The 20,998-nt window shown below is 45.0% G+C and overlaps 1 protein-coding gene across 1 annotated transcript; it reads right to left on the bottom strand.

The window, feature by feature from the left end:
• Nucleotides 1-1,883: 1,883 nt before the first annotated feature.
• Nucleotides 1,884-20,524, bottom strand: Rnd3 (Rho family GTPase 3). Its single transcript, XM_038336674.1, has 5 exons — nucleotides 20,159-20,524; nucleotides 19,661-19,748; nucleotides 8,200-8,309; nucleotides 5,268-5,402; nucleotides 1,884-3,984 (listed from the first exon to the last, which is right to left on the bottom strand). The coding sequence occupies exons 1-5, from the start codon at nucleotides 20,306-20,308 to the stop codon at nucleotides 3,733-3,735; spliced, it is 735 nt and encodes a 244-aa protein (XP_038192602.1). The 5' UTR covers nucleotides 20,309-20,524; the 3' UTR covers nucleotides 1,884-3,732.
• Between the last annotated feature and the right edge of the window lie 474 nt (nucleotides 20,525-20,998).

Genomic DNA, 20,998 nt, shown 5'->3' with positions numbered 1-20,998 from the left:
GCAATAGGTCATTGCTCTTCTGCTGTCATTAAATGGAGCCTCGCCATTAGGGTGCACTAAGAATTCATCCTGCACACTGAATTACAGCATGGTGAATGTGGGTTAGCAGGTGAGCTGGCTACTCACAGAAGTGTTTATTACCAGCAGCCGGGCACCCATGACTCAGTTCATGCCAGTGTGGATCAGCCCATCGTGATGTGATCTACCTGCCTGTCCACCTTGACTACATTTCCTTATGAATTCCCCCCGACTCTCCATCAGAGAGTGAGTTTTAATTGCACTAGGTGCTCAACTCAGCAAAGCGCTGAGCGTACCTGGAGGGACTCACGAAACACCTGGTGAATGAATGGAAAAATGGCCAAAATGAAGACCGTATGGTTTGAACCATTGTTGATGTCAAAATAACCTACCCAGAAGAAGATAAAGCACATGGAGAGCTTCAAGGGTCTTCAAGAAGGAGGTCATTTAAAGCTTGCTTCCCATATACCCATTCCCCAGGCCTATTTTCCAGTTCACACTCAAAACATCCTCTCTGTAAGACTAGAATCTTCTAAGCAACTGCTTCTGGGAAAAGATTAATACACCTGAGAGAGACACAAAGTCTCACTCCGAGTTTGAAGACCACCTTTCAGTATTTAAAAAGTTCTCGATTGCAGTCACCAATAAATTGAAAGGACTGTGCACATAGTAGGCAGATTATGTACGCCAGAGCCAGAAGTCAGAGCAAAGATAGACCAATGTCTTCAATAATTTAAAGTGACTGAGAGCTGACCAGAAGGGACATTACTGCCAAGCCAGAGAAGCAGTCAAGGTCAGCAGAATTTTTCCTCTCCCCAGCTCCCTTTCTTTGGTAACATAGACTGTTGAGAAACAAGTTCTGTTCTGTTTTGTTTTTTGCAAGTCTGACTTAGATGTAGGCATGGAAGCTCCCCAGTGCTGGGTTGGAACAGTGCTTTTATTTCCTTTAGTTCCTGACAACAGGGATGAGTTACAAACATATTCAGTAAATGTCTGTGCTCCCAAAGCTTTCAGCCAGCTATTCCATGATGCCCATGCTCTTAAGAGTGTTCACTCACGTAGGAGCCTCTGGCTTCCCCTCTGCTTTGTTCTTCTGAGAATTCTTTCTAAATAAGTGACTATACCAAAAAAGATTTCTAAAGCCATTTTTTTTTAAGCCACAGGATGCAGTTTTTACATGAAATATGTTAGCTATATTGAACCATAGTTTGGAAGTCTTAACAGAATATTTTTAGACTTTGTGTAAAAATGTGTAGCTATTTTAGCTGAAGACAACCAACTGGACCAATGGGACCTATGCCCCCTCTCTCCTCTACACAGTTCCATGTGTACCTGACAATGTTCATATCAGAAAGGATGCCTGCATCCTCTTGTTCTGTATTGAACAATGCCTCCACCATAAATGAGTCTAGTTTTGTTTTGTTTCGCCTCCACTAAGTTGCAGTAGTTGGATCCTGAGCTAAGCCTGATGCTGAACAAGAATACACTGTGCAAGGGCATCTCTAGGTCCCCAGGTGACACAATAAGGTCACATTAAATCTCCTTGCCCAACCTAGGCGTGCACCATTCATTTCCACTATGAAAGACTTCCAGGGAATTCTGTTAACTTTTTACAGATTGATCCTATCCACTATCGTGCCTCGCTTTGTATATGTTCAAATCACTGAAGTATGACCCATTTTCTTGTGTCTTTTTAAAAACAATATGTCAACATCTTCTATAGATAGATTTGTCTTTTTCCAAGAAAGTGTTGCCGAGACTCAAATTCTGAACTTTACTAAGTCCATAAATCTTAGTTCGGATTCTGCTGTCATCCCGGAAGGAGCATAGCTGAACAGTTAAGAAGGAGGAAACAACATCCCAAGTAGACAGACATGGTTACTTTTTTATTTGAAGAAAAACAAAAGCAAAAACAAAAACACGTACGTTTTAATAAATACTGTGGAAACACTGACCAAACAAACATACAAAGTGACTTCAACATTAAAAAAAAAAAGAAAAGCAACAAAAAGTTCTGCTTTATAACAGTTATATAACTTATTTTCTTTTTACAATATTTAAATACAGAAAGCACTCGCCAGCTATTTTGTAATACTGCCCAGAGCCTAGCACCACGCCAGTCAAAGCACACTACGTTGGCAGAATGTCTGACTTTCATGGGAAATGACTGAAATGGCATTTTCTTGCAGAGACAAAGTGCTTGTAAGACACAGAACTGGGTGCTGTAATTATCTTAATCTCCCCTCCTGCCACAGTTTAATGGAAACACAGCTTCAGCGCTTCAAAAACGAAGCATCATCATTGGGGGAAAAAAAAAAGTTTGTTTTCAGCAAGCACCACCTAGAAGAGGGTCTTATCTGATATCCTCTCTGGAAGGAACTGCTCAACTATTTTAAATGCTGATTCTTACTCTATCAATGATCAAGTGTTGAACCTGGCCCTGCCTGAATCTGGTTAAGTGACGTTTAGCAGTCACTTGAGAAATGCTCTAGGCGCATAGCAGGGCTGACATTATAGGTGGCTTTTTTTTTTCTTTCTATCTGGGGTTTTCGAAATCTTGGGCACATGGGGTCTTTGTCAGGACAACGTTCATTTGAAGGAGGTGGCATAAGGCAACAGTTCACTATCTGCTGCCAGTCTGGGGGCATAGCAGGTGCCAGAGCCTTTTGCTCTGTGTATCTGAAACGTGACTTTCTCCCAGACAACCTCACTCACAAACTGTGCTCTCTGCTTCAATCCCTTCACCTTTTATCTCTCCTGGTGAAAACAGTATCCATCTGCTTCTCTTTGAAATCACTCTATCACATCAAACCAAGACACCTTTTATTTGACTTCACGGGTTTTTTTTTTATCAACGATGGCAAAAAAAAGGAAAACAAAACCACACTCTCTTTTCTAAACAGCGCACAAAATATTACATTGAGCAATTTACCACTTGTTAATGACAACCACAAGGATGAACAAAACCATCAGACAGAATATAAAGCAACACTCTTTTTTTTCTATTTGATCTATGCGATCTTCGCAGTGCTGGTCCACGCATCCCGTAAGGCCGCACCGAAGCCTTGCTTTCAAACCATCTCACGCAGCGGCGACCTTCAGGAAGTCAAGAATCTCAAAGCCTCGTGAAGTTTTCCTCTTGAATCCCACGGGTCCCGATACAATTTCCATTTTAATGATGAGCTAGGAGGAAATTAGACCACATCCCCTAGAAAACTAAACGCTAAGGTCACAGTGCGAGTTCCCCGACGAGGACGGTATACTAATATATACTTTCTGAAAATGAGATTAAAACATTGGGGAAAAAAAATCAAATCGAAGTAGAGATCCATGAATAGGTTGTAACAAAAACAGAAAAACAAAACCGAAAACAGGCAAGCACCATTCAGAGCATGGATTTTCTTCTCGGAGGTTCTGGCGCTCCTCTTCCTCCAGCCCGTTTACAGCTCCCTTTGTTTTTGGCATAGTCGTCAAGTCACACCTCAAAACTCTTCAACATATTCACTTCTCACCACGCGGTCTACATGCCCAACCTAAGGACAGGATTCCAAACACTGGGTAGCCTTGCAAGGGCCTCCTAAGCCTGTGTCTATGTGACTTTGGCTGTGTACTTCATTGGACTCCATCTTTCCGGTTTGCTCTTGTTTTTTTAGTTTTTAATTTTTATCTTTTTTTACACTGGATGCCCGCGTCCTCCTTAAAGACGGCAAAACTTCACATCACAGTGCAGCTCTTGGCTTTGTCCTTTCGCAAGTCTGTAGCGACTGCCGAGAGTTCTGGTCGGCTAGGCATGTGTGAAATCCGCTTTGTGGCCCTCTGAGATTTGTTCCGCTTAACGTTTTTATTTGTCTTATTGACACACGCCAAGGTGGCGACGTGAAAAATGTCCCTGACGCTGTTTTCTGACTGTAACGCCGAGCATTCGATGTAAGTGGCGGCTCCGATCTGCTTGGCCATATTTGCTCCCTGTGAAGTAGAAGAAAGAATTTCCATCAGCAGGGAGACTTTGGAGAGATGTCGGATAGTGTTAAGAGGCCACAAAGCAATCTTGCATGGGAAAATATTTAATATGCCCAATGGATTTTTCAAGTGGTGCAAAAAAACATATTCTTTTTTCCTTAATGAGCTACTTTGTAACTTTCTAAATATTCAATATCCAATCCTAAGGCCCTCAAGTTATATTACTCAGTATAAACTGCTCTATCTCCCCACAGCTTCCAAAATACTGATTTGCCCAAGCAGTAAAACCCTGAGCACCCAACTTCCAAGAGGAGGACTCAAAGAAACAATAGAGACACTAGGGTGTCATGTGACCCTCACTGCCATGTGGAACCAGAAGTGAGTAACTCCTAGGTCACATGCAGGGCCACTGTGAAGCATAGCCTCATACTGAAACCATGAACACTATGTCTTCCACATAGATCTGACAAAGGTGCTTTGGCCCCCAGAGTCCATTCCGGTCCTTCATGAGGCTCTCATTCCTCTCTTACTATGAATGACCCTCAAACCCCAGTCAGCAGGCTATACAAAACACAGGGCTGAGAAAGTTAATTAATCAGTTTCTATGATTATATTGAGTTTGTTAATAGGAAATAAAGAAAGAAGCTTGTATTTAATTAGTAAGTAGATACCAAACTTCAGAGTGCCCATGGATATAGTAAGAAGGTGAGTATAGTAATTTTTTTACGTTTTTGTCTTGCTGGATATGAAGCCCTAAGCCTTACTCTTGCTGGGCAAGCGCTCTACTATTGAGCTACGTCTCCAGCCCTAAAACTGAAAACCTTAAATGATACATACCACGTACAGCTGTAGGCATTTTGCCATGAAAAATTTTAGAATCTGGTGGTGAGTTTTAGGAGAATGTTAATAAACAGATTTTCTTTCCTTTGGGGCCATCCATGCATGATGAACATCCAAAAGGTGGTCTGCTTTATTAACAACTTGACTTAGGATTTTACTGGACACCTAAGAACATTAACCTCTCTTCGAGAGAACCACTGGTTTTGACCACATTCTCTCTTAAACACGCTGAACTTTAATACCATTGGCGAGCAGAAGCATCCAAGGGTATCAACGGTATGTGCGCCCTAGTTCCTGATGATTTTTACTACAGAATGGCAGAACATTTCATACTTCAGCTGACCATGGTCTCACCTCTTGAAAAACGGCTACATTGTATTTATTACCGACAATATTCCCTTCCTTTCACTCTCACTGAAAGGTGACTTTTCTCCACTGACAACACATACCTGATCATACGACACAGGTGTCTGCCGGTGATTTGAGAGCTCCACTAATGTACTGACGTCAGTCCGCAGGTCAGACTTACAGCCAACCAAAAGCATCTTGGTATTGGGACAGAACTCCTGGATTTCACCTTTCCACTAGGGAAGAGGAAATAAAAGGAAATGTAACAAAGTACTGACATGCCTACAATGAAAACAATTTCCTCACTGGCAGACATTGGAATGCATCTTCAAGTGAAGAAGCAAGCTTGTATTTAATTAGTAAGCAGATACCAAACTGTAGAGTGCCCGTGTATATTGCTTTATATTCTGCATGACTCACTGGTTCCTCCCACCATGAATGTATTGGGAATCAACAGAAGGTGGCTTCAACAATGTCTTAATTATGGATGGATTTAAAAGACAAAAGCACCTCAATAATGACATACCCAAAGGGATGACTACATCCTCGGATGTGCCGAGTTTCTGAATACCAGGTGGAAGGCTGGGCATAAGAATTAGCCCACATCAGCAAAAGTATGCATTTCATAGACTCCATCATGAAAGACTGGGCCATGCTTCCATGTGCTGGAAGCTCTTTATCTGGCCTACGATTAGTAAAGCAGAAGGTGCTTCAAGGAGCTTCCACTCAAGTGGCTGAACGGATGCAGACCGTAGCTTACGCAGAGAACTAGTACGGGACAGCATCTAGTTTTATAGCCCATAGGACCTTGATTTTATTTTTCAACTGTTAAGCACTGCTGTCATGTCTACGATTTAATTATTTCCTGTCCTAACTGGAATTATGACAACTTCCAGAAGTCCCTGGCACAAAGGCCAGCTGTTTCCTTTACAGCAGGTAAATGACTTTTCATGGTTTTGTATGTTCTAACTAGAGTTCTCCATCATCAGGATGGGAGCCAAACACCCCAAGAAAATCACTGCTCCCAGAGATGAGGGGATAAAGGGCCCGAGACCCCTCTACGCCCATCCACGGAAGTCTCTTGTGCTATGTGAAGAATTGTAATGAAGATGTAGCTATGGCTCTCTGAGGATTCGCAGAGCAGAAGGGACAATAATGTTTTCTAAGTGGAATACCAGAGAAGCGGGGCATTCTGGAAGAGTGATGTAAGAGGCCACCCAAGGAGGAGGCCGCGAGTCTCAAGGTGTAGCATAGGCAATAGCATCGAGTACCAAGCACCCCAGAACGATGGAGGACAGTAACCCACAGAGTGCCTGGTCTGTCCTTTGAGGTTTGCTTTTCCTTCTCTCCCACAACTATTTAAGAGTTTCTATCTACCACATGCTCCTAAAAAACTGAAAAGCAGAAGAAATCTTTTCTACCTTAAGTCACTCTGAACTCTCCAATGTTAATGGACCTCAAGACTCGTAAGACAAAAGGCAGGTGAAGTTACCATGAGCCCTAAGCCTCACACAAATGTCAAACACTTGTATTAATATCTACAGGTCCAATGCCACTATTTGTTTGATAATAAAATCAAAGGAGGACAGGAGAAAAGCTTTCTGTCATAAATTATGTATAACCCAATACTAACATCAAGTACAAACTCCAGTAAATAAGAGCCCCTTTCATCTTCAGACTCAGGTAGGCACGTCGTTACGTTGTTATCGTTACGTTGTTATGGGTTGTGTGATGTTTCTGGCCTCCCCCTGTCCTTGTTTACAGGTTTTGGAGACAGGGAAGGTGTATTCCTAACAGATTTCAGCAAAAGTCAACCTGTGTTTCATATATTCCTCTGAATGGAAAGGAACAAAAAACTAAAAAAGGACCCTTCAATCTCTGAAGAGTGCAGAGTCGCTGAACTGCTGGCGAGGTTCTGGGCGGTGGTGGCGCACGCCTTTAATCCCAGCACTCGGGAGGCAGAGGCAGGCGGATCTCTGTGAGTTCGAGACCAGCCTGGTCTACAAGAGCTAGCTCCAGGACAGGCTCTAGAAACTACAGAGAAACCCTGTCTCAAAAAATACAAACAAAAAACCAGCACATCTCCACAGGTGCCTCTCACTTCCTCCTCCTCACTCTGACCAGGCCTCAGAAACCCACTGACACTCTTCGCTGTTAGACACCTCTGCTGTACACAGAAAAAAGGGGTAGTGTAGCTAGAGTCTCGCTCTCAAACCCCACAGCACCCACAAGAGTAGGTGACTAGTACGCTGCCCCATCTACAAGCACTTACGACCATCAAGAGCTACCAAAGAACAAAGCCTAGGTTGCTGCGGGCCAAGCAGCAACTAAACTGCAAAGTCCCGCCCCCACTAAACTCCACTAAACTCCTTGACAACAAGTTCTTATAACTACACTGGGGCCAAGTCCGACAAAGGTCAAGCATCAGCCCTGAACACATACACAGTGGCCTTCTTAGGCCTCAAGACCCAACTGCAACAGGTACCATCCCTCTTAGCCCTGGTTCCTTTGGTCCATAGCTTCTGCTAGTTCCGTCTCCACCTACAGGATCTGACCGACCTTTGCTTCCAGAAACCAGGGCTCTGTGATAACATACATGTTCAGCATAACTGATAGTTTACTAGTATTTGGTATGCATCTGATTATAATTCGCTTTGTCTCACGTCTAGGGATAAGCCCTATTACACATATTTCTCTTATACTACCTTCAATAAATTACTGAAATACAACTGCCTTGTCAAAATAACTCCTATTGAATTAAGGTCAATATCGGAATTGAGATCAACAGCAAACACATAAGGGACAGTCTGGCAAATGAAGACAAGGCTCAGGTAGGACCTTATAATAGGTCTGCACCATTTCCTCCCCCAAAACAAACAATAGAAGATCATAAAAAGCATTTTGTTCTGAGCTTTATGAAGCAGATTAACGACCCAAACGCGTGGCATTTGTGTGTGGGAACTTTGTTTTGGTGTGGAAGTTCCCAGGGTTTCATCAGAGAAGATAAGGCAAAAGTTCAGACTGGACACTTACCTTTTTTAAGACACTGTCCAGAGTCTCCGGTCTACTGATGTCAAAGCAGATGAGCACAGCGTCAGAATCCGGGTAAGAGAGGGGACGGACGTTGTCATAGTAAGGAGAACCTAAGAAACAAAACACACAGGTCTCAGACAAAAACCTCCATCATCTTTCAAGTATTAACTCTACCCTCGGAGACAAACCCCTTCCCCGTTATAATGTAACACCTGCTGTACTCGTTCACTCCTGACCCCTGCACATATCCCTTTTTGTAAAGAAATGCAAACATGTACACAAAAGACAGCTCCATTTACTTGTACTAGAAGATCAGAGTGTCCTTCCTGTGCATGGGACTTCAATTCCTGGGAAGGTCAGGAACTTAAGGTACAAATTGATAGAGTTCAAGGATTAACGTCAGAGGGAACCTAGATGAAGCAAGTAGGGTGTGGGACCAAGGGATCTTGAGCACAAAGCCATTCTCACCACTAAACAGGGAGAAGCCCATGCTTTAGGACGGGGTACGCCTCTGATTCTTCAATCCTAAGATGAAGAGAGAGACAACCTATATCCGTGGGATCTGAGCAAACCCAGGTGACCGCTGGAATTTAGGGAGAGATGCGTACATATTAACCAGATGTATTGTGGCTGTGCTATTGCTGCGGTCAAAGGCTAAGGGACAGCGGCCACTAGAAACGGAGCTGTTTCCTGGGAAAAAGATCCAAACTGAAGATTAATCCAATAGTTGAATGGGGGAGGGAGGAAGGAAGAAGGCAAGATTGATGATACATACATAGAGAGCCACAGCAAGGCACATGGGTGTCACTCTGTCTCCGGTTACAAGTCTGGCTAAGCCTTTGACCTTTGAGCTTGCTTACATTTAACCCCAAGCCCTGTGTAAGTTTGTTTCCTGCTACAACCAAGAATGTCATAAATGCCATGTTTGGACAATGTGACCTTTTCTGCATAGTTCTACCTGCCACACGACAGCAGGACACAATCCAAGGACCTGGCCTTGGTGAAACCCAAAGTCCTCTAAAAGTGCAAGTATGCACCCAATCAGCCGAACCACAGAACTTTCTGGTCATTTCGTACTTTCTTTTTTAGGCACCTTTATGAATTCCAAGTGCTGGGAATTCACGCAAGGCCAATAATTATGGATTATGAAATAGTTTGACTATAAAGATAACTTATCAGTTGCTGCTTTGATGAACCGATTTCCATCACACAGCCCTTTCGCAGACAGCACGGAAACAAACCACTTCCTAGGCAAATGCAAATACATTCAAACTTCTTTTAATTTAGTTTTGACATAATCTTGCATTTCTGGCAGAAAAAAAAAAAACATAGCATGTATTCCCTAAGTCAAAACTTCAGTAGTCAAAGTCAAAATGAGGAGGGGGGAGGCTTTCAAAAAATAAATAAATAAATAAACCCTTTGTAGGCCTGGTGGACAAGGTTCTAACAAGCAGGAGGATTACAGGTGTGAAGCCTGCCTGAGTGGACTGAGCTGGTCTCACTCCACATGAGGACACTGGTATCTCCATATTAGTTTTCCATGGGGCAACTCAGTGATACCGTGTCCCAAGGAAACAGTACAAAGACAATGGACCTTCTGGAGCCTGTTCCCGTGTCCTAGAAGTTAGGGTAGTTGGCGTAGGTGTTCTGAGCCCTGGGCACTCACTGCAAACCCTGGCCCCAGTGTGCCTGCCTGCTTCCCTAGCTGTTTTAGAGATGGAGAACGTGAGTCTGCTGAGCTGGGGATGTTCTAGGGGTCAAGAGGGAAACTGCCACCACGGAAGGCAGTCTAAGAAGTTCTTAGGGAAGGCAGCAGCTTCCCACTGGCCACTGGAAGGCGGAAGTGAGCTAACAAAGCCTGCATGAGAAGGTACTTTCCCACAGTTAGAGGCCTAAACTGAATAAGTCTTGTGACTTGAAATATCAAGATGCACACACACACACACACACACACACACACACAAATGAAGCCCTTGCTAAAAATGGTCACCCTTTCAGCCACTTGAAGAAATTCGAGGTGATGAGAATAATTCACTTAATTCACTTGAGTTCAGTTTAAGCTTTTCTTGAGAGGGGCGGCTTTACCCTATACGAATATATTGCTGTTTTCCATTAGTTCTGCAGTTCCGGCTCTCTCCACTGTAACTTTCCTTGTTTGTGTGTCCAAAGTCTAAGTTCCACCCAGCTCTGGCTGTAAGCATTAGAATATCTCTTTTCTGATAGCCAGACAGGACGGGAAGGAGAAGAAAATTCAAAGGAAGACAGAGGAGCCTCTCTTCTGCTCTTCAAAGCTAGATTAAATGACCTGACCCGACCCGCACAGTCAGGGCCAGCCCGTGTCAGCGGAACAGGTGTCAGAAAGCTCAGGTCTCATGCTTTCCAGTCTCCAGGCCTACAGAGCAGGACTAGCATCTGCAGGTGCCAGGCTCCCTCAGGACAGGATGCTGCCCGCACTGCATGGCAGAGCCGGGCTATTGTCCAGGATAATGGAGACCATCTTGTCCAAAGGTGACTGAAGAAAGTCAAAGGGGCAAAACTAATTTAATTAAACTTGGGACTGCTGGGAAAATCCAGAGACCCGGGTTGCAACATTCCAGTCACCATGTGGCTGCAGAGAACACCCTGCCCTTTGTGGGCTGTTTCCCCTCCCCCACCCATCTTAAGGCCACAAAGGGATCTGGCTTTGTGTGCTCAGCCCTCTGTCACAGGCAGGGGATTGCTTGCTTATGAGAAAGAAAGAAAGAAAAAAAGAAAAGAAAGAAAGAAAGAAAGAAAGAAAGAGAGAAAGAGAGAGAGAAAAAAGAAAGAGAGAGAGAAAAGAAAGAAAGAAAGAGAGAGAGAGAGAGAGAGAGAGAGAAAAGAAAGGAAGGAAAAGAAACCAAGGCAGCTTTTGTGCTCAGTAGCTATATGCAAATAAGTGAGAAATTTACCCTCTTGATTGACTTTAAAAAGAAACAGTTCTCTTCCCATCAACCAGGATTCTCCTGGAGGCCTGTTTCTGCTTTTGTTTGCATTTGGCTTGGCAGTTTGGATGAAAATACACATATAGTGTAACACTCCCTGAGAAACCAGCCACTGAGCTCGGAGGTGAAGCGGGAACTCTGAAGCGCTTTTAACAAGGTCTAATTAGGAGCAGCACTTTGATCTGAGCCTAGTTCAAGCCCCTACAGTAAACAAGGCAGCTTTTTGATCAACAAGTGCCAAGGGCACTAATAAAATGGATCCACAAATTCATTAGTCATAACTGTAATGTGACCACCAACGAGAAAAGTAAGATGACACAGAAGATGTTTTTTGAGAGCTTAAGGTCAATTTCTTTTTTCAGAAAAACAAAACAAAACTATTGTTTCCTTTTTTTTTTTTTCCTTTCAGAATAAGAAAGTGAATGATAGGATTGCAGAACCAACCGGCCTAACAGGAAATGTGTAACAGCTCATTGGGTAAGAGGATCCTTTCTTCTGTGTTCTTCCCTATAGGGCCCTGTAATTGCACAAGGGGAGTAGGCATGTGTGGGAAGAATCCTAGGAATGCCCTGTCAACTGAGGAGGCCAGAAGACAGGAGAGACTCCAAAAGGAGTGGAAAGCAAGCCAAGAAGTGAGACCACTGCCAGCCCACGACTCCTGTAGCCTGCTGCATCCCCCGAGAACGTGGGAAGGCAGGCTTCCAGAAAGACTCATTTCTGTAGACCCTAGCTAAGCACACCAGGCACTAACTGAACGTGTCTTCTGGTGCGCTTAAATGGTCCTGATGTTGCACACCGTCTGTACTTCCGTGTCTAAGGATGGACTATAGTTGAAGCCCAATAATCCTAGATTATGAAGCTTTGCTTGTGAAGTCAAACTGTCTCAGCATGTGGACTAGGCTTCAGGCAGAGGGACCTTTTTCTTAAAGACAGCACTGTTTCTTAAGGTCCTTGTTAAGCAAGTAACCTAACAGTCTCTCCATAGGGAAACAGCAGGGAGCTGTATTAGTGTAAAGACATAACTGGACTATATGTGAAACAAGTGTCTCATCCTGCCCACCCCCACCCACCAGCTGAAAGACTTTATCCAGGCATAGATTAGAACAAGCCTGCTTTGGGGGCTCGTCGTTGTCCTTTGGCAAACACCGACAAAGTTCTGAAAGACTTTTGCAATGGCACGTCCACACACCCTTGTCTTCAAGATCATTAATTTGGGGTGAGAGGCAAATTTCCAGCCCAAGAATAGTCACCCAGTGCCTCACCTTGAAACTCCCTCTTCAGACACATACCTGCCTGCTGAAGTCACCCCACTGCGGAGGTGCAGCATGCCATATATGTACATAACTAAACGCATGTGGAAGAAGAGGTATGCCTGAAAGGGAGGCGAAACCAGTTCAAGCACTGAAGCTTTAGAACAGTCTGCAAACTGGGAATCCTTCTCACTGGGCATTTTCAAAGCCTAACCCCTTACCCATGAAGTAAGATGGACGCTCTCCCTAAATAAATTCCTCAAGAACAGGAAGTTGGGAATAGTGGATGTTTGGGGCCAAAAAGAAAATACAGTAAATTGTGATTCTTTTGGTGTTCACCAAGGACACACGGGTAGGGTAGTAAGCCCCATGAGGGGATGCCGTAGGAGAGCATCAGGCTCAGGAATGGGAGTTGAGTCTAAACAAGACCTTGAGATTCTGTTTCAGTGTAACGTTCTGCTGAAGGCTTCCCCCAAATGACAGTATCACAGACATCAGTGCCCCCAAATGCCACCACCACCCGGCATGTTAATGATATTTTGTTTGTGTCTTCTACTGAATCAGAGTCTTGGAAATTGTGCTTATGAAAACATGTGGGCAGTTATGTGTGTTCTAATTCTGCGGGCTGTACACAGGTATACAATTGGATATAAGTTCAGAGGGGTAAAATTGATGTCGCTATTTGAGGGCTCTAAGTAGCATTTTGATAGGAATTCTCAATCTCGAGATACTTTAAAATAATAGGAATCCTCCCATTTGACTGACAGTGGATCCACAATAAATCAGAACTTGATGGGATAAGAGTATGTAAGTTTTAAAAAGTCACATTATCATTCAATCCAGACTAAAGCCATTTGGTTTCCACAGCTATGCAAAAGTCCATTATCTTAGCATGGAGTCCCTCAAGTGCGTTCACCTTTCCACATACTGTAACATTAGGCTTGTGTTTCTAAACCACTGTGCGCAACACCTGCCCAAACTTTTGAAACAGCTTGCTTTCTGTGTTGGAAAAGTATGAATTTTTGCCAAAAAGGACTCTGTGAATGTTGCCAATATGTTTAAACCAGAAGACATTTCAAGGACATCAAAAAAATGACAGAGGCCCAGCTGATTCATTTGGCACACCCTACCATGCATCACGAGCTAAGTGGAGAAACCAGGGGTCCACGGTGACCTATTTCCATGCAAGAGAAACTACTATTAATGAAGAAATTAATAGCACCTGGTTACTTCAGGAGCGTTAGAATGACTGATCTGGACACCTTGCTCAAATGTGCAACTCAGGAAAAGCCAAATTGGAAAAGAAGCTGGCACTGAATGGGGTAGGGGAGAAAAAAAGAAGTCTAGAGCCAGATGAAGATTTGCCTCCAGTCAAGCTGTGTCTAACCCTAGCCCACAGATCAGTGTATGAAGCCTCAGTTTAACAGCTGGGCATGACTTACACACCCTAGGTCCCAAGGATCATCATGACTCAGTGAAATACCTGGTTCTGTGGAGTGTGTTCTGCTGTTCAGATCAAAACCATTTTCTGATGAGTTTGTAGACTCTTAGCCTATCCTGAATTCTTAGCCTACCTCTGAGACGCTCAGGTCGGAAATCTCAACTTCGAGAATCTGAGTTTTCCCTGATCACCATTATGTGCAAGCATGTTTTAAAGAGCAAGGGACTTTAAGGACTTTGGGGGAGCTGAGTCAAGTTGTAGAGGAGAGCCCGAACTATGGGAGCTTTAATGGGCCGGAAGACCTAAGCTGGGGGCTTGGACTCGGCACAGGCATCCAACGCCTCTTGAGTCTTGTTGCTGCAGGTGAACCCACCATTCCCACCGAGGTGCCTCTTCCTGTAACCATGGTTTCTAAATTCCTGTTTGACTATGGAGAGTTCATAAAAGATGCCCTGGGAAGGATTCCTCAATCGTGTCCAAGACCACAGGCATTTTCTCCTGGCTGCACCCCATACTTTTTTCGGGGCTTTTCATTTGGTTTCTTACTTTACCCTGGAGGAAGTGCGGGTATTTTTAAATTTTTAACTATAATCACAGCATTTTTGTCTTGTCTTGTCACCCTACGTAGACTGGAAGTAACCTGAGGACAGGAGACAGCCTGCCCTTCCCCCATCACAGCAACAGCAGGGCTGGCAGCTGGCAAACCTATTTTACAATCACAGCTTCCTATCGTGCCCAGATGTGCTCATTTATATTTTTAAATCACAAAAAAGAATAAGCAGTCTCCTTTTAAACTGTTTCCCTTGGTTAATACAAAGATGAGTCTCCAAAAACTGTCGAAGCATTTCCATTCTTGCCAGGGACTACTTCGTTAGGGCACTTGTCGTCAAGACTGGCCTTCGGATTTGATGCAAAAGTTGAAATATACCTTTTCTCTTAGATTTGTGTTTATTCTGAAGGCTGTCTTCAAAGTAAAGTAACTAAGATTTTTATCTGTTGCTCCGAATATAAAATGTGGGGAATAAGGTCTTTTAAAAAAAAAATAATACTAGAAGCAAATATAGGAAGTGTTAACGTTAGCATTCAGAACCAGAAAGGTGTTCATAGCATATTAAGATTCAAAAGAGTTTTCACAGGGCAATAACACAGTTATTAACTGGGAATCAGCAGTTGAATCGAATACTTTAATAATATGCTTTAAATAAAATGTGCATTAACTTGCCCTGGTTAAAAGCTGACATGAATGGCTATTACTCCCTAAATCACATATGCGGAAATTACCCTGCCATCTAGTTCTAGGAAAAGATATGGTGATCTTTACATGACAAACTTTCTATTATTAGTAGGCATTTGGCTTCATGTTACAAATTGCTTCTGTGTTTGGCAAGCATAGCAGATTTTTCAAATACAAACTCTTAGAACTACTTTGGCTTCACTTCTTACTTTAAAACGCCATAACTCTTCTCTCTCTCTCTCTCTCTGTCTCTCTGTATGTCTCTCTGTCTCTCTCTCTCTCCCTCTCTCTCTCTCTCTCTCTCTCTCTCTCTCTCACACACACACACACACACACACACACACACACACACACACATCTCATTTGGGAAATTCTGAATATTCTCCAGCACATTTCTGCAGTCATTAATAAACTCATTTACTAATGAAAAGAAAATATTTTTCAGTAAAAAGGAAGAAGGGCCCCTCCCCCTGATATTACCTTTAGAAATTCCTCATTTTAGAAGATTTTCCTCTTTATAGTAAGATTTTGTTAACTCTGGAGTATTTTATTTTTTTTTTTTTTAATATTTTATTTATTTATTTATGTATACAGCTTGCCAGAAGAGGCCACCAGACCTTATTACAGATGGTTGTGAGCCACCATGTGGTTGCTGGGAATTGAACTCAGGACCTTTGGAAGAGCAGGCAATGCTCTTAACCGCTGAGCCATCTCTCCAGCCCTCTGGAGTATTTTAGTAGCCCTACGAGTCAACTGGCCCCATGCCACTGTGGCTGTTGTGATTGGTAAGTGCCTGGGAAACACAGGAAGACTCTGTTCCTCACCTAAAGTAGTGGCTCTCAACTCGTGGTTCAAGACCCCCTGGGGGTGTTCAATGAATCTATCACAGGGGCCTAAGGCTCTCTGCATATCAGATATTTACATAATGATCCATAAGAGTAGCAAAATTGCAGTTATGAAATAGCAACAAAAATAATTTTATGGTTGGAGGGTCACTACAACGTGAGGAACTGTATTAAAGGGTCACAGTGTTAGGATGGTTGAGAACCACCGACCTAAGGACTGGGTTGACTTCCACAAACTGCTGGGGAAGCCTCATGGGGAAACACATTGGTAACCAGTTGGAAGAGGTCACTAGTGTTCAAGAATGAAGTGCTTCATAAGATGGATTCATCCTAGGTCTAAAAGAGGACCTGCTTATAGTAGATTCAGGAAGAAGGAAGAGGAACAGAGAGGAAGGAGATCGTAACTGCCTGGTCCCCCAAAGAGCAATGAATTCTCATATTCTGCTTCTGTCTGGTATCCTTCCCCTTATTCCAATGGGCAGTTTTGCTTATGTGTGATCACATGACTGCTTCCGGGGGAGACAAACACTTAGGAGCTGTGGTTCATGCATAGATAGGAAGCCCGAAAAAAAAATTGCTTCTGTTTCCTTAATGTTTGTTCCTCTGTTGGAAGACTGAATACAATAGCAATACAACCAAAGGGCACAGTTTATATCCTCTCCCCTCCCAATGTTCTCAACAGGAATCTCTCTCACATAGTCTTAGAAGAGAGGAAAACATTACATTCAGGGCTCTATGAACTCGGTTTTGATCTTCTCTCTAGAGATAAGACTGTAGTGTGGGGAAAATCAAACATAAGAGAGGCATAAAGTATATGCATCTATTTTCACATCTCAACAAAATAATGTCTTTGTGGGTGAGAAAATGTTAAAAAAAAATCTTCAGGAGCTTGTCAGCAAAAGCAAGGGAATAGGAAAGATGGCAAGATTATTGGGAAGCATAAACTTCCTACTGGAAGCTACTTTTGGTAGAAACAACCTATTCCTAGAATTTAAGCAATATTCTGTGACTGTGTTTAATTAACTAACATCTCACTTTACAGACAACACAGTGGAACCCCAAATAATTTGCTATGTCTCCTTTTCCATTTGTGTAAACCTAAATTTTAAGTAAGGCTTCACAACTGGATAATTTTGCAGTATAATACTGCTGCAATCAGCTTTCAAACCGTCACATTTTACAGGAACATGCACACAGTTTCCTTTCACTAAATAAAAACATAAGCCATTGTTTCACTACTGATTTCATTTCAGGTGATTAATTTGATGAAAATCAATATTTATGAAGTTGCCATTCACAAGGCACAGGTAATTCAGTGACAATTAATGCCAGGAGCCCTGTCTCTTTGGCAACTATGCACATCATTATTAATTTGGTCATCCTTTAGGTTTTATGGGTGACTATTGCATGCAGAGACTGTGAACTACATAGTTCTAAGGCTTGAAAATATCTGGTGATATTTGCAACAGCCTCCCACTATACGCTGTTCATACCCATTGGTTTATTCGCTAGGCCTTGAAAGGCTTGTGCCTTTGCTCTCTTAAGAGGAGGGGGGTGGCAAGTTTGGCCCATGGGCACCTAATCTAAAATCTCCGTGGGTGGTCTTGTGACTCCTGGAGCTCGAGATGTACAGCCCAGCATTCCTAAGAGTCCACCCATCCCCCTTCTTATCCAAATAGTCTCATTCCTAAATCCACCAGGAAGCCTGGCTCAGCTCAGAAGCTGGCTTGGTTTGCAGGCTGTGAGAACCTCAGCACGGGATGCCAGATCCACTGAGACTAGGAGCTGAAGCCAGCCCAACGTCCCGGGAAACAAAAAGACCTGCCTGTCCAGACACTAAAGCCAAGATGTGATAGCTGGGAGAGATCTTGCCCATTATCCAGCTCAGCGACTACCCTCTTTATACAGATGATGAAAATGAGGCCCAGGGAGGTAGAGATTTGCACACAGAAATCCCTGGTAACCAGGAGCTAAGACCTAAACACAGCTTTGTATCAAAGACTGTATCAGACCCCACTGCTCCACTGCACGACTAAATAATTCTTATCGAGCAGAAGTCCAAACAGGGCTATCCAAACAGGGCTCGGTGGGAGAGAGGGAGTGCTAGTGCTAATTACTGGTACCACACCACCTGTCCTGCCCACTAGGCATAACAATTACCATGATATGTCTGAGAACAGGAGCCTAATAAAATACTACGCTATGCCATAATTCTTATGATAGAAACTAGTAGTAAGAATTCCACTAGCACTTTCTCTATAGTATCAAGTCTGTGTATGTGTGTATGTAATCTCAACAACACCAAAAAAAAAAAAAAAAAAAAAAAAAAAAAAAAAAAAAAAAAAAAAAAACCGCCCTTGGCGCAGCTCAAGGAAGAGCCTGGCTCTCCAGGGGGAAACTAGATCCATCCTTCTTACTGCAGCAGTCTGAGCATCTGGCACCGACCGTGAGAGGCGCCGGTGCGAGACTTTCCTTTAGCCTTTGTGCCGGGGCTGCCTCGGGAGACCTTGTGACTCTGGCCCCTTCCTCCTGCTGTCTAATCCCCCAGGTCCCTTAGAGGTTCCAGCCCAGGGTGTGGGAAGCTCGCTGAAGCTCCACGAGGCCACTCCCAGCTGAGCGCGGCTCCTCCTCAGGCCACCCCGCCTGACAGCAACCCTGCGTGTTGGCGCTTGTGCGTTCCTCCTTGCCAGTTTCGCCCGAATCTGTCTGGCAGCCCAGTTCCCCACGCGCACCGGTCTTTCCCCTCCCTTCCTGGTAGCTTCTGCTCCTCCAGAGAAGGTACGATTTTTACAAACAGCACGCTTTCTCCCCGGGCGCCTCTGACCTGGCTTTCTAGAGCTTGGGTACCAGGAGATGCTCAGTGCTGTCCTTACTGTCTCTATCACCGAAGTCAGCCTGGGCGCCAGCCTTCCCACCCGCGGAGATCTGTCCCCCCCCACCTCCGTAGCACGGAGGTGGGTGGGCGCGTGGGAAGGCAATAACCCGGCCTTGAACCCTAGACCTCTGGACAGAACCCACCACGGCGCCAATAATTCAAGTAGACAGGAAGGTCAAAGGCGAACAGTGCTGCCTGCGGCCCTGCAGGCGGGCGAGGCCGAAGCAATGGGGGTAGGGAGTGGCATGTTCCGAGAGCTGGCACAGAGTAATCCCCAGGCGGCCGCAGAAGCAGCTCTGCGCCGGTCACACGCAGGCTGCGGGGGCGGAGGCTCAGCGGTGGCCGCTGCCCGCACCACCAGCGCATTCCTGGCAGTAGGCGTCACTGGGCGCCGCCGGCGGCCGTTCACCCTTCTCCCCCAGCGCGGAACCCGCACGCAACCGGGTGGCTTCGGGGATCTTCTCCCAGCTCAGCCTGCGCCCCTGCCCCCCCCCCCCCCCGCTCCGCAACCAGATGGTTGGTGACACCCACGAGGGGCTTCCTCTGCGAGCGGGAGGGCTCCACGCTGCTCGGCATGCTCCAGCACCCGGCCACTCTGGCGGCCTGCTCCGGCACGGCCCCAAGCACGGACAGCACAGGCCACGCGGCCACAGGAGGCTGCTCCAGCAGCGTCACCCCCGGACACACAGCGTCCTCTTGTCCCCAAGGCCACAATCACCCATCGTCACCCCTGCCCAAGAAGGATAGCATTTTCCCGCAGCTCGAGTCTTCTAGGGGCCACGTTAGCGGACAGGGCACCAGATCCCGAGCCCCGCGGCGCACCGGCCCAGAGAGCCACGCGGTGTGTTCTTACCTGAAGTGTCCCACAGGCTCAACTCTATTCTTTGTGTGTCGATTTCAAAACTGGCCGTGTAATTCTCAAATACCGTAGGGACGTAATTCTGGACAAACGAAAGGGACAGAAGAAGAAGGAAAAAATGGCAAAGTGATTATTAAAAGCATTAACATGCATCGAATACTTTATGGGAAACACCCCAAGACCCCAATTTAAAAAAAACGCACCCCCCGCTACACACTAAACACGCAGCACCCTCCCGAGAGCCCACCCAGGTTTTCCCATCCGGCTCGCCACTCTGGAACCAGCAAGTTTCGGAGGGGTCAAGAGCCCAAGGTGCTGGCACATCCCAGCCCAGAGGTTCCCAGGGCACTTTCCCTTCCGAGCAGTGTGGCAGTGGAGACCGGCTCGGCATGAGGGCGACTTTGAAGAGGAAAATCACAGCGAGCAGACGCTCTCTTCCAGACTGGGGACCCCACCGGCAGCTCCCCTCAGAGCCGTGCCCGTTACACTCACTTCGGGGAAGCAGTCCTTTGCGAAGACGTGAAGCAGAGCTGTTTTCCCACACTGGCTGTCGCCCACTACTACTATCTTGCATTTCACGTTCTGATTAGGATCCATGATAGATTTACTGGATAATTTCTGGCTGGCTCTTCTCTCCTTCATTGATGTTGCCTTATTTTCTCTTGGAACAGAAATTTTTCTCTTCAGAAAAAAAATATATATAGACTTCTCTTTATAAAAAGCAGACTAAAAAAATAAATCGCAAGGCCGGTGGGAGCCCCTTAAGCACAGCGCAATGGAGAGGCGGCGGCTCTTAACTCCCCTCCAACAAGTTTTCTGCCTGACTCCGCGCCTCTCCTCCCAAGTCCAATTCCAATCGGTCTGCTTTGTTTCACGCTCTCTGCGCGGCTTTATACGCCGAGCCTTCCAATCCCGTCTGCTTTCTCAATGAGAGAAGGAAACTGATCCGCCTCCTCCCCTTTTATGGAGCCTGGGAGCCAGCGCGGACGCCTAGTTGGCGGAACGTGTAGGCAGTGCGCCCTCTAGGGTAGAGTGCAGGATGGCTCGCAGGCCCGGGTTCTGGCACAATCAGAAGGCGCTAGGCAGGCTTTGCTGGTGGACAAAAAGCTCAGGATCAGGGTGAGGGGGAAGGGGATATCTGTGCACACGGGCTGGAATTCTTTGCAAATTGTTTTCCAAGGGGCGCATCTCCAAGAAGCCCTGTGATTATCTGTGAAAATGAAAAATATTTCCTACTCAAAGCCTAATCATGAAACGGAAGAAAATCTTGGAATGGGAAAAAAACTAAGAGGTTATACCGAAATAATATTAACAAAATTAATATTAACACAA

This window comes from Arvicola amphibius, chromosome 7 (assembly GCF_903992535.2).
Source record: "Arvicola amphibius chromosome 7, mArvAmp1.2, whole genome shotgun sequence".
Classification (NCBI taxonomy): domain Eukaryota; kingdom Metazoa; phylum Chordata; class Mammalia; order Rodentia; family Cricetidae; genus Arvicola; species Arvicola amphibius.
Note: the sequence above shows the minus strand (reverse complement) of the source record. Positions and strands in the feature narration are given on the sequence as shown.